Raw genomic sequence first — 17184 nt, 5'->3', positions numbered from 1 at the left:
CTATCTTTTGTAGGTAAACGGTAAGTGAGGTTCTAATGTTAGATGATTACTCTATATAACTTTATAGTAATTCTGCTACAATATACAACTATGTATAATCAAACGTTACTTTCACTTGACCAGGGCCCACCAGGACCATCTGGTGCAGTGTTGACAACAGGAGGGGCAGAAGCATGTACTTGTAAGGGAGAGAAAGGTGACAGAGTAAGTAAAGGCACTGTCAGCAACCACGTGGTTCATACATGTGGCATTATCATGTGATGATCATTGAGCTCTGTTTGTGTGGCATTATCATGTAATGATCATTGAGCTCTGTTTGTGTGGCATTATCATTGTAATGATCATTGAGCTCTTGTTTGTGTGGCATTATCATGTAATGATCATCCGAGCTCTCTTTGTGGCATCATTGTAATTGTCATTGAGCTCTGTTTGTGTGTCATTATCATGTAATGATCATTGAGCTCTGTTTGTGTGGCATCATTGTGTAATTGTCATTGAGCTCTGTTTGTGTGGCATTATCATGTAATGATCACTAAGCTCTGTTTGTGTGGCATCATTGTGTAATTGTCATTGAGCTGTTTGTGTGGCATCATTGTGTAATAATCATTGAGCTCTGTTTTTGTGGCATCATTGTGTATTGTGTGGCATCATTGTGTAATGATCACTAAGCTCTGTTTGTGTGGCATCATTGTGTAATGATCACTAAGCTCTGTTTGTGTGGCATCATTGTGTAATGATCACTAAGCTCTGTTTGTGTGGCATCATTGTGTAATGATCACTAAGCTCTGTTTGTGTGGCATCGTTGTGTAATAGACTCTGAGCTCTGTTTTGTGAAGTTGAGTGTCTCTAGCAGGAAGCTGTTTGATATAATTGTCTGTAGGATTGTGACACAGAATCTACAACATCAGATAGTGAGGGATTGATCATATGATAATGATGAGACTGATGCAACATACAGTATAATCCATAAGATGGTTGTTGTTTTTTGTAGGGAATCCGAGGAAAGCGGGGAAGAAGAGGATTAAAGGGAGAAATGGGGGAGACGGTAAGTCCTAATTTAGCCAGCGGACATAGGCATCCTGGGTTAGGTGGTTTATTTGGTTAAAGATTTTGCTGTTTCATTTATCTCTCTTGCTATAATTTAATTTACATTAACTTAAAATTGTGCTAAGAAAGCAATGTCTGAACATCAAATTTATGCAAAAAAATACATGTCATTGTTTTGTGTTTTGATATTTTGTCTTTTTATTGTATATTAACTCTTACTGGCCTGTAATTAGTCTGTGTAGTCAGTTCTATGCTGTATATAAACTGTTTACTGGCCTGTAATTAGTCTGTGTAGTCAGTTCTCTGTTGTATATATACTGTTTACTGGCCTGTAATTAGTCTGTGTAGTCAGTTCTACATGTATGTTGTATATAAACTGTTTACTGACCTGTAATTAGTCTGTGTAGTCAGTTCTATGTTGTATATAAACTGTTTACTGACCTGTAATTAGTCTGTGTAGTCAGTTCTATGTTGTATATAAACTGTTTACTAGCCTGTAATTAGTCTGTGTAGTCAGTTCTATGTTGTATATAAACTGTTTACTGGCCTGTAATTAGTCTGTGTAGTCAGCTCTATGTTGTATATGAACTGTTTACTGACCTGTAATTAGTCTGTGTAGTCAGTTCTATGTTGTATATAAACTGTTTACTAGCCTGTAATTAGTCTGTGTAGTCAGTTCTATGTTGTATATAAACTGTTTACTGACCTGTAATTAGTCTGTGTAGTCAGTTCTATGTTGTATATAAACTGTTTACTGACCTGTAATTAGTCTGTGTAGTCAGTTCTATGTTGTATATGAACTGTTTACTGACCTGTAATTAGTTTGTGTAGTCAGTTCTATGTTGTATATGAACTGTTTACTGACCTGTAATTAGTCTGTGTAGTCAGTTCTATGTTGTATATAAACTGTTTACTGGCCTGTAATTAGTCTGTGTAGTCAGTTCTATGTTGTATATAAACTGTTTACTGGCCTGTAATTAGTCTGTGTAGTCAGTTCTATGTTGTATATAAACTGTTTACTGACCTGTAATTAGTCTGTGTAGTCAGTTCTATGTTGTATATAAACTGTTTACTGGCCTGTAATTAGTCTGTGTAGTCAGTTCTACATGTATGTTGTATATAAACTGTTTACTGACCTGTAATTAGTCTGTGTAGTCAGTTCTATGTTGTATATAAACTGTTTACTGGCCTGTAATTAGTCTGTGTAGTCAGTTCTACATGTATGTTGTATATAAACTGTTTACTGGCCTGTAATTAGTCTGTGTAGTCAGTTCTACATGTATGTTGTATATAAACTGTTTACTGACCTGTAATTAGTCTGTGTAGTCAGTTCTATGTTGTATATAAACTGTTTACTAGCCTGTAATTAGTCTGTGTAGTCAGTTCTATGTTGTGTATAAACTGTTTACTGACCTGTAATTAGTCCGTGTAGTCAGTTCTATGTTGTATATAAACTGTTTACTGACCTGTAATTAGTCTGTGTAGTCAGTTCTATGTTGTATATAAACTGTTTACTGGCCTGTAATTAGTCTGTGTAGTTAGCTCTATGTCATATCTATACTTTTCTGATGTTTAACTTGGCCTGTATTTAAAGGGACAATTTAGTCTTTTTTTTTCCATGACAAAAATTATTTCCTGAAATAGTAGTTTGATACCCCAATGAGAGATATAGGATATAGACATAGTTGGTAATTACTAGATGTTTGTTTAGACATAGTTGGTAATTACTAGATGTTTGTTTAAAACAATATTAGAGAAATCACAGGACTATAACTTACACTTAAAAGATGTTTTAAAATATTCACCTATTTGAGCATGTGTAACATCAACCAAGATGTGAAGAAGCGACTCGTATGTTTTTGACACCTTTAACATTGTCCTCTCTGGGATAGCTCATTAGTGTGAAAACTCGATAAAATCAATTTTTGACTGATTTGAAATATAACTGCATATCTTCTAATGATTCTATTGATTATGATACATATCTTGTTCTTTGAAGAAGAAAAAAACACTTTAAACTTCTTCTAAGGAAGGGGAGCCAACAAAGTGTTATTTTTTGACCTCCTTAAAACATTGACATTGCAGCCATGGTTGCCATTTTGTAACATGATTACACAATCAATAAAAAATTACATTATGTATATTGGCTTTATTGTCCCTTTAACTGGACTGCTATTCTAACTATGTCTGTCTTTTAACTATACCCCGATTTAACTAGGCTTGTCTTCTATTGGACTGGGCTTGCCTTTGCTAGGTCATTATTTTTTACTAGGCCTGTATTTAGCTAAATCTCTATTTTAACAAGCTCTGTATTTTAACTAGACCTCTATTCTAACAAGCCCTGTAATTTAACTAGACCTTTATTATAATTATGCCTGTAGGCCTTTATAACTAGCTAGATCTCTATATTTTAACTAGACTTTTATTTTAAGTAGACTTCCATTTAACTAGGCTTTTGTATAATCTAGACTTGTATTTTATTTTTAACTATGGTCTAGACTTCTATGTTAACTAGGCCTGTATTTAACTAGGGGGTAGTCAACATTACAGGACAATGATATATATTCTATATGTAGTCACTAATTTAAATTTGTATCTGTGACATAACAGTCTATTGTGTTCTGTTAATTTGTATATTGTACTTGTATCTAGTCATCAATACATAATATGTTGAACTTATTTTTGGGGAAATTATTTGCTTCTATTTGTCGCAAGGTAAGACATAAGGAAATACTTTAACATTATAAACATATATATATCATCTAATTATCTATTTAACCCTTGTATCAATAACAAGCAACTGGATCCTTTTCAGAACCAAATACAAGGTTAAATTCATTTACTTTTGTGGTTGATGGCTGGACCATAGTCTAAATTACAATAAGCCATCATTGACTGGATCATAGTCAAAAGCACAATAAGCCATCATTGACTGGATCATAGTCCAAAGCACAATAAGCCATCATTGACTGGATCATAGTCAAAAGCACAATAAGCCATCATTGACTGGACCATAGTCCAAAGCACAATAAGCCATCATTGACTGGACCATAGTCCAAAGCACAATAAGCCATCATTGACTGGACCAAAGTCTAAAGCACAATAGGCCATCATTGACTGGACCATAGTCTAAAGCACAATAAGCCATCATTGACTGGACCATAGTCTAAAGTACAATAAGCCATCATTGACTGGACCATAGTCTAAAGCACAATAAGCCATCATTGACTGGACCATAGTCTAAAGTACAATAAGCCATCATTGACTGGACCATAGTCTAAAACACAATAAGCCATCATTGACTGGACCATAGTCAAAAGTACAATAATCCATCATTGACCAGACCATAGTCAAAAGTACAATAATCCATCATTGACTGGACCAAAGTCTAAAGTACAATAAGCCATCATTGACTGGACCATAGTCTAAATTACAAAATAAGCCATCATTGGCTGGACCATAGTCTAAAACACAATAATTCATCATTGACTGGACCATAGTCTAAATTACAATAAGCCATCATTGACTGGACCATAGTCTAAAGTACAATAATTCATCATTGACTGGACCATAGTCTAAAGCACAATAAGCCATCATTGACTGAACCATATTCAAAAGCACAATAAGCCATCATTGACTGGACCATAGTCTAAAGTACAATAAGCCATCATTGACTGGATCTTAGGGTAATAATTTAAGATTGATTGGGTCTTGTCTTAGGGGCAATAGTTAAAGATTGACTGGATCTTAGGTGCAAAAGCTAGTTTAAGATTGACTGGATTATAGTCATAGAGACAATAGTTTAAGATATTTCAGATCTCCAGGGATGAAGAGATTAGGTTAAGGATATCCTTTAGGTCAATGATTGTTTAGAACACCAAGGCCTGAAGTATTGAATACATCAGAGAATTGAAAGGTATAGACTGTGATGGGACTTGTATGTATTCAGCTGTATCCTTGAAAAACTAAAGTAAGGTAAACTAGATTGTTGTGGGACATGTAAAACCTGGCACTATATAAATAAGGCAGTATTATGTAATGGGCACTGCTGCATCTCCTCTGTTGTAAACAGTTTGTACAAGGTGAACAGACCAAGGTCATGAAGCTTAAAACCCAAGGACATGTACTGTACACAGGTATTACCTAATCATTACGATACAGGTATATACATGTTAGATAAGTCCTATATACCTGTAATAACCAATGTGTTGCCTACATTTGTATGCTACACCTGTATAAACAATGAGATTTAAAGATATATAGAAAGGCCTTGAAAGTTCACCTTGAACATATTACACAGTTTTGAGGGTGGGGGTTTTATTAGTTTTAAATAATTAATATTCTGTGATGAAGTTGTCCTCAGACTGTAGCTTGTTAAGATGTTGGATTTTTTTTCATCATTTAAAAATTCATGGTTTCAGAATGTATTAAATGTCTGAAGTAAATTTTATACTATTAGAATGGAGCAAAATTAAGCCAAAAAGGATATTATAAAAGATGTGGACAACTTGATCAGGCTTATAGCTAACAGCTTAGCTTGATGTTGTATGCTAACATTTTAACACACAGGGAAGTCCAGGATTGGATGCTCCCTGTCCCATAGGGAACAATGGGCTCCCCCTCCCAGGGTGTGGATGGAATAAACCGCCCTTTGAGGTATGGTAACTATGGTACATGTAGCCATGGTGACACCATATTTTTAGATAACATACAGCTGGTTTATTATGATCAAACAGTTCATGTACCACCAGCCAGAGTTTTATAACAATTACTACATGTGGATAAGAAATTATGTAATAACAACAATGTAGCTCTCCTTCATCATACGTTGATTACAATACTGATGTATTGTTACTATAAACATGGTGTTACCATGGTGTTCCTAACAACATCAACAGACTGTTTCTGAAAATCACTCTGCCTGTTAATGTTTTACTCTTAACAGAAAAATGATGAAAAATGAACTATTCACACATAAATCTCTACCTACGATTTCCAGAGGTGGGATATCAGCAGTTAATTATCTCAAAATTGTATTGTATAGGTGAGGAAAGCAATGTGTGTTTCCTCTGGGGATCAAACTTGCGAATACCCAACTTGCCAATGCATTGCTTCACTCATTTATTTAGCTAATTGGAAATTCTCTGTAGCTTAAAGCTAAAAAGTGACCGTACAACAAAACATGCCATAGGATCTAATTATTGTCAAACTTGTGAGTATAGGTCACCGTCAAACTTGTGAGTATAGGTAACCGTCAAACTTGTGAGTATAGGTAACCGTCAAACTTGTGAGTATAGGTCACCGTCAAACTTGTGAGTATAGGTCACCGTCAAACTTGTGGGTATAGGTCACCGTCAAACTTGTGGGTATAGGTCACCGTCAAACTTGTGAGTATAGGTCACCGTCAAACTTGTGGGTATAGGTCACCGTCAAACTTGTGGGTATAGGTCACCGTCAAACTTGTGAGTATAGGTCACCTTCAAACTTATGAGTATAGGTCACCGTCAAACTTGTGGGTATAGGTCACCGTCAAACTTGTGGGTATAGGTCACCGTCAAACTTGTGGGTATAGGTCACCTTAGTGGTTCAGGTTGGTGGGAATTCCCTTTAGCCTATAGGTCACCTTAGTGGTTCAGGTTGGTGGGAATTCCCTTTAGCCTATAGGTCACCTTAGTGGTTCAGGTTGGTGGGAATTCCCTTTAGCCTATAGGTCACCTTAGCAGTTCAGGTTGGTGGGAATTCCCTTTAGCCTATAGCTCACCTTAGTGGTTCAGGTTGGTGGGAATTCCCTTTAGCCTATAGGTCACCTTAGTGGTTCAGGTTGGTGGGAATTCCCTTTAGCCTATAGCTCACCTTAGTGGTTCAGGTTGGTGGGAATTCCCTTTAGCCTATAGCTCACCTTAGCGGTTCAGGTTGGTGGGAATTCCCTTTAGCCTATAGGTCACCTTAGCGGTTCAGGTTGGTGGGAATTCCCTTTAGTCTATAGGTCACCTTAGTGGTTCAGGTTGGTGGGAATTCCCTTTAGCCTATAGGTCACCTTAGTGGTTCAGGTTGGTGGTAATTCCCTTTAGCCTATAGCTCACCTTAGCGGTTCAGGTTGGTGGGAATTCCCTTTAGCCTATAGCTCACCTTAGTGGTTCAGGTTGGTGGGAATTCCCTTTAGCCTATAGCTCACCTTAGTGGTTCAGGTTGGTGGGAATTCCCTTTAGCCTATAGCTCACCTTAGTGGTTCAGGTTGGTGGGAATTCCCTTTAGTCTATAGGTCACCTTAGTGGTTCAGGTTGGTGGGAATTCCCTTTAGCCTATAGCTCACCTTAGTGGTTCAGGTTGGTGGGAATTCCCTTTAGCCTAGTAATGGTAGCTATATTGCACCTACTGAGTGAGAAGGCTATGAGTTTGAGCCCATTGCAATTGGTGGCCATAATTTTCATTACTCCTTCCTGTTTTGTGCTGTGAACCTCTATGAATGTAAGTTAAAGGAGATTGTAAGGCTTCCTTAGAACTATAGGAAATCAGCTCTGGATGTCTTCAGAGGTAAAGATATTTTGAAGGATGGAGGACAGGAAAAGTAGAGAGTATTAGATTGACTCCTTAGTTCAGACTGGTGGGAAATTCCATTTAGTGTAATGGTAGAATTTCCACTTTGAAAGAGAGGCTAGTTCAAGCCCAAGTATGGGCAGGATATTTTTCATGACTTGTTCCTATTACATTCCTACATTACTGTTGCCTTGCTTCACTAACACACAGGCCTTTGTCAGTAGTATTGACCTTAGTACAGTAGATGACATAGTCATATTAATGCTTTGTGTTGTAAGAGCACACAGTTTTAATTGATTTGATATAAGTTTTCCCAATGTTGGTCTCCCTTTAATGCTTGGTGGAGTTTAACTTAAGGCTGGAGACACAGTGGATATTTGGTGATGATTTTGGTTAGCTTTTGATGTTGTCACCTTGTGTATACTAACAGATATAGAGTGATAGATTGTTGATGATCAACCAAGATTCTCTTCAGAGGTGCAGGCTGCTTCTGTTTGTAGGGTCAGAATGGATGTTCTGTTGACCAAAATGGTGTTACTGTACCAGGATGTCCTTACAATTAGCATGTAGCAGTTATACAGGTAGGTGTATATGGTGCTTGTCTCGTTCATTATACACAAGGTCTAGCTGAAGAGGGGATAACTGGTATCTTTCAGCAATTTTGCCAAAACTTTCTTGTCCACGGAAATATTATCAATTTGTTTTTTGTTGTTTTTTTTTCTTTCCATTTCTAGGTCGCCTCATACTTTGTCTGTCGTGCGTTCATAATCAATTTACATTTTCGACTTCTTAGAAATCCCTGAACCAATTTCAATGAAATTTTTCAGAAACCTTCCATGGTCAAAGGTCAACCAAGATTGTAAATTATAAGGTCCCTACACCCTAAAGGACTGAGGAGTGGGACCAGAAGGGGTCAAATTGACTGAAATTTCAAAAGTCTTCTCATGGACCCACATTCCCTCTTCCTCGAGGACAGCCAGTTGGCCATTTGTTTGTACAATGTTCCAGACCAAATTTGGTCACTCACTTTTATCATATCAGTGTCACCAGCTTATTTCATTGTGGAATAATATTGTTTTGTAAATCATCGAGTATATCAGTAATATCTGAAGTACAGACCTGTTCTTCATGTGTAAGCCTATTTTAGACATCTGTATGTTCACCTCTAAATTGTCCTTGTGTCAAGGTCATTCTATATTTATCTAAAATACAATGCATCATTAGTGTAGATCTTAAGGTCTGTGTACCCTGTAAGTCTGCTAGCTTAGCAGGTCCCCAGTTGTCATTATCCTCAACAAAATAAACAAACAGGTGCTTAGTCAACAACAATAGGCCCCCCTCTGGGCCCTGTGACAATCAAAGCAGATTGGACTTTGGCTCTTTGCTTTGATGTTGAAAAACTGGTTTCAGGTCACAATAACACACAGGAAATTTGACATTTTGGCAGGAGTGATAGTGTTGGTACTACAATATCACAAATAGATGTTTATTTATTTGTCAATTAAAGGCTTCATTGTTTGTTAATTGTATAGCCTGTTTAACTATCACCCCTTCAGTAAATACAAGGCTTTACTTTGAAAGGAGTGACCTTGTGAATGGTGTGGAACATTCACTCCATGAATGGCTACATATGACTTATAAACAGGATGTTGAGCAAAACTCCTATTCTGCGATAGAAACATACAAGGTTTTATATTAATAATGACAACAAAGCTGGGCGAATATTTCTGATGAAATTAATGCTCTTCCTTCTATAAACACAAACCATACTTATCTATTTTCAAATTAAATTACTTGTTTGATTGGACGGAAAAGCTAGCTTTTTATAATTATTTCTTACATAACTGTAAAGCAGTCCTATGTTTACAGACAGTTTTATAAATACTGCAGTCTCTAAAAGATAAAGCTGCTCAGATCTGAGGTACCTGTACCAAAATAACTATATATAGTGACCACTAGTGGGATATAATTAAAACCTGTATAGTGACCACTAGTGGGATATAATTAAAACCTGTATATAGTGACCACTAGTGGGATATAATTAAAACATGTATATAGTGACCACTAGTGGGATATTTCAAAACCTGTATATGGTGACCACTAGTGGGATATAATTAAAACCTGTCTATAGTGACCACTAGTGGGATATTACATTATGATATTTGCATTTTATTTTAAATCAAAGAAATAAGATGTTATAGTTATGATAACTTTGATACAATGTATACTGTATACAATACATTTATATAAAAAAATCATGTTTAAAGAAATAGCAGTGGTGCCCTGTCCTACCAGAACCCCCCTTCATCGACATTAGTTCAGCGTTGTAAACTATTTAATGATCATGTATGTCACTCATGGGGCCTCTAGTCTGAGGCATGTGTGCATTTATTTATTATCAAACATTATGTAAGTTATCCATATCAGCCAGGTGACTGCCCACATACAATGGCTGGCCAGGGTTTAATGACCAAAGGCTCAAACAACAGTTTACAACTGAGTAATTGTCAGGTGGCGTACAGTTGAATGGGGAATAGCCAGGTTATGGGGACAGCTCAATGCTGATTCAGCACAAGTGACCAGTACCCTGGCAAGACCTTGACCTTGCCTGTCCAGTGTCTCCTGACCCTTGTAGTCATATATCACAGTCCATCCTTACCTGATTCCTGTAGACTAGTATAGTATTATATAGTATAGTTTATTCAACTGGAAGCCTTACGGCTCATAAGTATAACATAGAAGCATCAACATACACATACTGTATATACAATACGTAACTAATTGTTATAGAGGATGAACAAAACAGTAGGCTGGTGAAAAACATCCGCAAGCATTGATTTTAACAACATAGCACAATTTGTCAGAGTAGTCAGGGGGTGGACAAAACAATAAACATAACTGGAGACAAGTACCTTAAGTCATTAATAAAAAGTAAATAATACAGTTTGTAAGAGTAGATAGATAGTACTTACCAAACAATAGGTATAACTTATATAAGTACATCTAGGATTTTCAAATGCAAATATATACTTTGTGAGAATAATTAGATGATGAACAAACAATCCAATTTGTATATCTATCTCTATTATGAAATATTGTATTTAAATTAATTCAAATGCTTGATTGAATAAAATATTTTATATATATAAATAGATATAAATAGAGATAAGTAACTAACATCGTTAATTCAACACTAAATACAAATCGTACATAATTTAGTTGAATAGTTAGGGTATGAACAAAAAATAGGTATAGCTGGAGATAAACACGTACAATATGATATTGATCTATACTAAAGGTTGGAATATCGACCGTAGTAACCAGCTTGATTGTAAATATTTTCCAAGATTACATAACTCTTTTTTATTGTGAATAGAAAGCAATTGGTTCCAATAATATTTTTTAATGAATCTTTTTTGAATATCAACAAATAGTGGACAAATAAGGATGAAATGGAATTCGTCCTCTACTTGGTTCTGGTTGCAATAACGACATAACCTATTTGACCTTGGAATATACTAGTATTACCCTCACATCTGACCAAAATTACCTGGTCCTTGTAGTCAGGTACCACCCTCACATCTGACCAAAATTACCTGGTCCTTGTAAACAGATACTTCTTTCACATCTGACCAAAATCAACTGATTCCTGTAGACAGGTATAACCCACCCATCTGACCAAAATTATCTGGTCCCTTTAGTGATGTAGTAAGGTATTTTCCTCAAATCCTCAAAATTGCCTGGTTATTGTAGATAGGTACCACCCTCACATTTGTCCAGATTAACTGGTCCCTATAGCCAGGTACCAACCTCACATTTGTCCAGATTAACTGGTCCTTATAGTCAGGTACTACCCTCACATTTGTGTAGTTGGGTACCGCCCTCACATTTGTCCAGATTTACTTAGTCCCCATAGTCAGGTATCACCCTCATATTTGTCCAGATTTAACTGGTCCCTATAGTCAGGTACCACCCTCACATTTGTCCAGATTTAACTGGTCCCTGTAGTCAGGTACCTAACAGTTGTCCATATTTACTTGGTCTCTATAGTCAGGTACCAGTCACAGTTGTCCAGATTTAATTGGTCCCTATAGTCAGGTACCAACCTCACATTTGTCCAGATTAACTGGTCCTTATAGTCAGGTACTACCCTCACATTTGTGTAGTTGGGTACCGCTCTCACATTTGTCCAGTCCCCATAGTCAGGTACCACCCTCACATTTGTCCAGATTTAACTGGTCCCTATAGTCAGGTACCAGTCACATTTGTCCAGATTTACTTGGTCCCTTTAGTCAGGTACCACAGTCACAGTTGTCCAAATTTAACTGGTCCCTATAGTCAGGTACCAGTCACAGTTGTCCAGATTTAATTGGTCCCTATAGTCAGGTACCAGTCAGAATTGTCAATATTTACCTGGTCTCTGTAGTTGGGTAACACCCTCACATTTGTCCATATTTACCTGGCCCTTATAGACAGGTACCACCCTCACATTTGTCCAGATTTACCTGGCCCTTATAGACAGGTACCACCCTCACATTTGTCCAGATTTACCTGGCCCTTATAGACAGGTACCACCCTCACATTTGTCCAGATTTACCTGGCCCTTATAGACAGGTACCACCTTTACATCTGACCAAAATTACCTAATTCCTGTAAACAAGTATCACAGATATTTTCTTACTGTTTTTTTTTCAGTGAGTAAGCACCAGAGAAGATTAAACAGATTAAACAACATTAAGCTGTGTGAACTCTGTTCTTCACATAGGATATTTCCAGGGCCAGTAAGGACAGCTACTCACTGTAGAACACTGAATGGATCAGTCACATCAAAGGACTTTATTTTCTGTGTAATACCTATTTTTAGCATGGTCTTACCAGGGTTTTCTGTGTAATACCTATTTTTAGCATGGTCTTACCAGAGTTTCTTTCCATTCTTTGCTGGTGATATTTTACTTCAAATGTGACAAAAATGGATCAAATACTGCTACACACATTACCTGCCAGTACTGAAATTTGTTGATTACACAAACAATTCGATTTTTTCTTGTTTTTTTTTCTGTTTCTTGCTCACTTTAGGGAGAATGGGTTAAAACTTATCGCCAGTCCAAATAGTTTAACATTTTCCTTAAATTCATAATGAAGAAAGTGTTGCAGGCACAAATTTAACCGCGAGGAAAAATTACAAGCAAGTAGAATAATATAGTCTTGGTGAGTTCGAGGACAGGTGTTCTAACAAGTGTTGTACCTGATATAGAACTGCCATATAAGGCCCTGATATATGTATATAAGTTCTAACCTATTTTTAAGTAATAACCAGTGGATAAGAGATCATGAGAACTTTAGAGAAACCTATAATAATATAGAAGATAAGATGGGTATATATCAAATTTGTTCCGATAGGTGCTTCAATAAAAATGAATTATTTTTCTGTTTAGTAATCCTAGATATTGGTAAATTTCCACCAGGCTTTTTGTTCTGTTCTCCTTCTAACCCCTGGCATTGAAGATAGATGATAAAGTGTCTGTTGTTAGCATCAACATCATTCCAGGGTAGGTTAGAAAATATCCGGCAAGGACAGGATTCTAGTATTGTCAGTACAATATAACACCACCTAATGTGATAGAGGCTGATGATATGTTGTCAAGATAAGAGATTATAGCTCGCATATCAATGGCAAAAGAAAAAAAACTAGCATGACTTATATAAAACTGATCAAGAATAAAAACATCAGATCTTCTGAAAATTTCTAAGTAAAGATAGGTTGTCATAATGTAATGAAGAATTGTTCCAGGCTAATTACCACATATGAAGACATTGAGTTTATACCTCTTGTATATAAATCATTATAATAAATGTTGCTTTGTTGTTATATATTTGCAATTTCATATGTAAATTTTGGAGGTCAATGTTAAATTTTGTACAGAAGATGTAATGATATTGAGTTTTAACATTAATCATTATTAAGTATATTATATTGTAGTAAAGCGTCACTGAAAAGTACCATGTATGTATCCATCGCTTTAAATAATGGAAATCTTATGAAATTTGGAGGGAAACAAAGAATCACTTCATTCGCTGATGAAAAAATGCAAGACTATAATCCAAAAATATGTCAACAAATTAAAAATTTGAACGTTGATCTGTTTTAAGGGCAGTCTTTGTTTTATTGATAACCGCTCGACTATATTTAGTAGTCTCATAAACCACATGTTATTGTTCTGTCACGGATTATCACTTTTACACATCATGTATTGTTGTGTTCATACCATATGTATGTAGGGAAATTCCATGTGTGTATGCACATGTAAATCCCCACGACTTCATGTTTCACAGATGAATGTCAGATATTCCTTGATAATATGTATACTAAACATATTTTGTTTGTATGTGTACATATATATGCTCATTATATTGAATATATCAATGGATTTTATGTTTCCTCACATGTACAAAAAGTTGCTTCATAGTTTTTTCTCCGTGTGAGATTCATAGCATTGTGTCATATGGTCTAGTGATTCTTAAGTTTAATAACACATTGCTGTATGTAACATGAAATAATGTCAATTTTGAAGTATGTTTCAACATGTCATGAAAAAAAAGTGAAAAACTCTAAAGTTTATCCTCATTTTGCTTCAGTGTTTTGACATCGTTTGTTGTGAATCATTAAACAAAATAGGAGTTGTCATTCCACATATCCTGATGGAGCTTGAAGTTATTCACAAAAGTCATATGTCAAAGGTCTTCTATGTTTTTCGTGAGAAAGGCACTCCAAACACATGTAAAAGATTCTACATTTGAAAATCTTATAGTGAAGTTTGTGTTTTCATATATGAATTCCATATATATTTCTGTATAGTAGTTTTCACATGTGTGCAAGAGGTCAAAGATATCATCACTAACCATCATTAAGCAGATTTTGATACATAATCTATACTGTATAACTTAAATATAATCAGAGAAAATGATAGGGCTAACATTTAACCCCTGACCCCAGGTCTTGAGGTGTAAGTAGTGAACTTTGACCCTGTAGTGCCTGAGTGAGGTCAGCAGGTCTATATCTGAGCTGTTGCTGGTGAAATAGGATCAAGGGTCAACATTTAACCCCTGACCCCCAGTATTGAAGTGTTGCTAGTTAAGTGAGAGTCAAGGGTTCAACATTTAACCCTTGTCCCAGGGTCCGAGGTGTTGCTAGTTAAGTGAGAGTCAAGGGTTCAACATTTAACCGTTGTCCTAGGGACTGAGCTATTGTTAGTTAAGTGATGGTCAAGGGTTCAACATTTTAACCTTTGTCCAAGAGACTGAGCTTTTGTTAGTTAAGTGATGGTCAAAGGTTCAACATTTAACCCTTACCTTCCAGCTAGCAAAGTGAGGACTGTAAGTTCCACAGGTATGATGTGTTGGTAGTGAGGTTATACATTTAACCCTTGACCCTCAGTTCTGAGATGTCAGTAGTGAGGTCAAAGGTTCAATATGTAACCCCTGACCCCTCGGTATGGGAATAAGAACATTTAAACCCTGACTTCCAGGTCTGAGTTTTTTTTAGTCAGCTGAGGGTCATGGGTTTCACTCATTGTTGTTGATACTACTCACGTTGTGTAGCACTGTAATGCTCATAAAATAAATAACTAACAATAATCTGTGGCTTTGTTCTTTATTGACTCGGTCAAAATCTTCTGTTTTTAGCCTACCATCATCAGATGGTGTAATGGATCTTTCTCAAATTTCTTATGCTGTATAAGTTCTTGGTTCTTCATTGTGCATGGTTAATTTATTTTGAGACTCGACTGAAAAACAAAATGGTTGACAGACTGGCATCTATGATTTTGACAGGTGAACTTAGCTTAATCACCATGTATTTCTCCGAAATTAACCGATGATAATCAAATGTCATTTGTGGTTTCTTTGTAGCTAGTTTCACATATTCAGTATTGAGACTTAATAACTAAAATACAGTTAATTTTTGTCTATACAGTACACAAGTCTAAAAAATATGAGGAAAAGAAGAGAAAACACCGGCTTTACGTGGAACAAATAAAGAACTTTTAACAGTGGGTGCCAAGATCTCACAGATTTCTTGTTCACACCTACATCAGTCAAATGTTGCTGACAGGAACAGACGCCTACATCAGTCAAATATTACTGATGGGGACAGATACCTACATCAGTCAAATGTTACTGATGGGGACAGACACCTACATCAGTCAAATGTTACTGATGGTGACAGACACCTACACAAGTCAAATGTTACTGATGGGGACAGACACCTACATCAGTCAAATGTTACTGATGGGGACAGACACCTACATCAGTCAAATGTTACTGATGGGGACAGACGCCTACATCAGTCAAATGTTACTGATGGGGACAGACACCTACATCAGTCAAATGTTATTGATGGGGACAGACACCTACATCAGTCAAATGTTACTGATGGGGACAGACACCTACATCAGTCAAATATTACTGATGGGGACAGACGCCTACATCAGTCAAATGTTACTGATGGGGACAGATGCCTACATCAGTCAAATGTTACTGATGGGGACAGACACCTACATCAGTCAAATGTTACTGATGGGGACAGACACCTACATCAGTCAAATATTACTGATGGGGACAGACGCCTACATCAGTCAAATGTTACTGATGGGGACAGATACCTACATCAGTCAAATGTTACTGATGGGAACAGATGCCTACATCAGTCAAATGTTACTGATGGGGACAGACACCTACATCAGTCAAATGTTACTGATGGGGACAGACACCTACATCAGTCAAATGTTACTGATGGGGACAGACGCCTACATCAGTCAAATGTTACTGATGGGGACAGACACCTACATCAGTCAAATGTTACTGATGGGGACAGACACCTACATCAGTCAAATATTACTGATGGGGACAGACGCCTACATCAGTCAAATGTTACTGATGGGGACAGATGCCTACATCAGTCAAATGTTACTGATGGGGACAGACACCTACATCAGTCAAATGTTACTGATGGGGACAGACACCTACATCAGTCAATTGTTACTGATGGGGACAGACACCTACATCAGTCAAATGTTACTGATAAGGACAGACACCTACATCAGTCAAATGTTACTGATGGGGACAGACACCTACATCAGTCAAATATTACTGATGGGGACAGACGCCTACATCAGTCAAATGTTACTGATGGGGACAGACACCTACATCAGTCAAATATTACTGATGGGGACGGACACCTACATCAGTCAAATGTTACTGATGGGGACAGACACCTACATCAGTCAAATGTTACTGATGGGGACAGATACCTACATCAGTCAAATGTTACTGTAGGGGACAGACACCTACGTCAGTCAAATGTTACCGATGGGGACAGACGCCTACATCAGTCAAATGTTACTGATGGGGACAGACACCTACATCAGTCAAATGTTACTGATGGGGACAGATACCTACATCAGTCAAATGTTACTGATGGGAACAGATGCCTACATCAGTCAAATGTTACTGATGGGGACAGACACCTACATCAGTCAAATGTTACTGATGGGGACAGACACCTACATCAGTCAAATGTTACGGATGGGGACAGACGCCTAC

At 36.8% G+C, this 17184-nt stretch overlaps 1 protein-coding gene across 18 annotated transcripts in view; it reads left to right on the top strand.

Moving 5' to 3' along the window:
• Nucleotides 1-15219, top strand: part of LOC117327783 (collagen alpha-1(XIII) chain-like) — a 140788-nt gene extending 125569 nt beyond the window's left edge. For 15 of the 18 annotated variants that reach the window (XM_033885010.1, XM_033884968.1, XM_033884993.1 and 12 more), the window contains 5 exons: nt 124-204; nt 992-1045; nt 5617-5703; nt 8085-8165; nt 12280-15219. In XM_033885010.1, the coding sequence (XP_033740901.1) occupies nt 124-204; nt 992-1045; nt 5617-5703; nt 8085-8147 (285 nt within the window). In that variant the 3' untranslated portion in view covers nt 8148-8165; nt 12280-15219. The remainder of the gene's footprint in view (nt 1-123; nt 205-991; nt 1046-5616; nt 5704-8084; nt 8166-12279) is intronic. The other 3 variants (XM_033885025.1, XM_033885061.1, XM_033885069.1) reach the window with 3 other exon arrangements.
• Nucleotides 15220-17184: the final 1965 nt, after the last annotated feature.

The sequence above is a fragment of the Pecten maximus genome, chromosome 1 (genome assembly GCF_902652985.1).
Source record: "Pecten maximus chromosome 1, xPecMax1.1, whole genome shotgun sequence".
Taxonomy (NCBI): domain Eukaryota; kingdom Metazoa; phylum Mollusca; class Bivalvia; order Pectinida; family Pectinidae; genus Pecten; species Pecten maximus.
The sequence above is the reverse complement of the archived record's forward strand: the minus strand, read 5'-3'. Positions and strand labels throughout refer to the sequence as shown.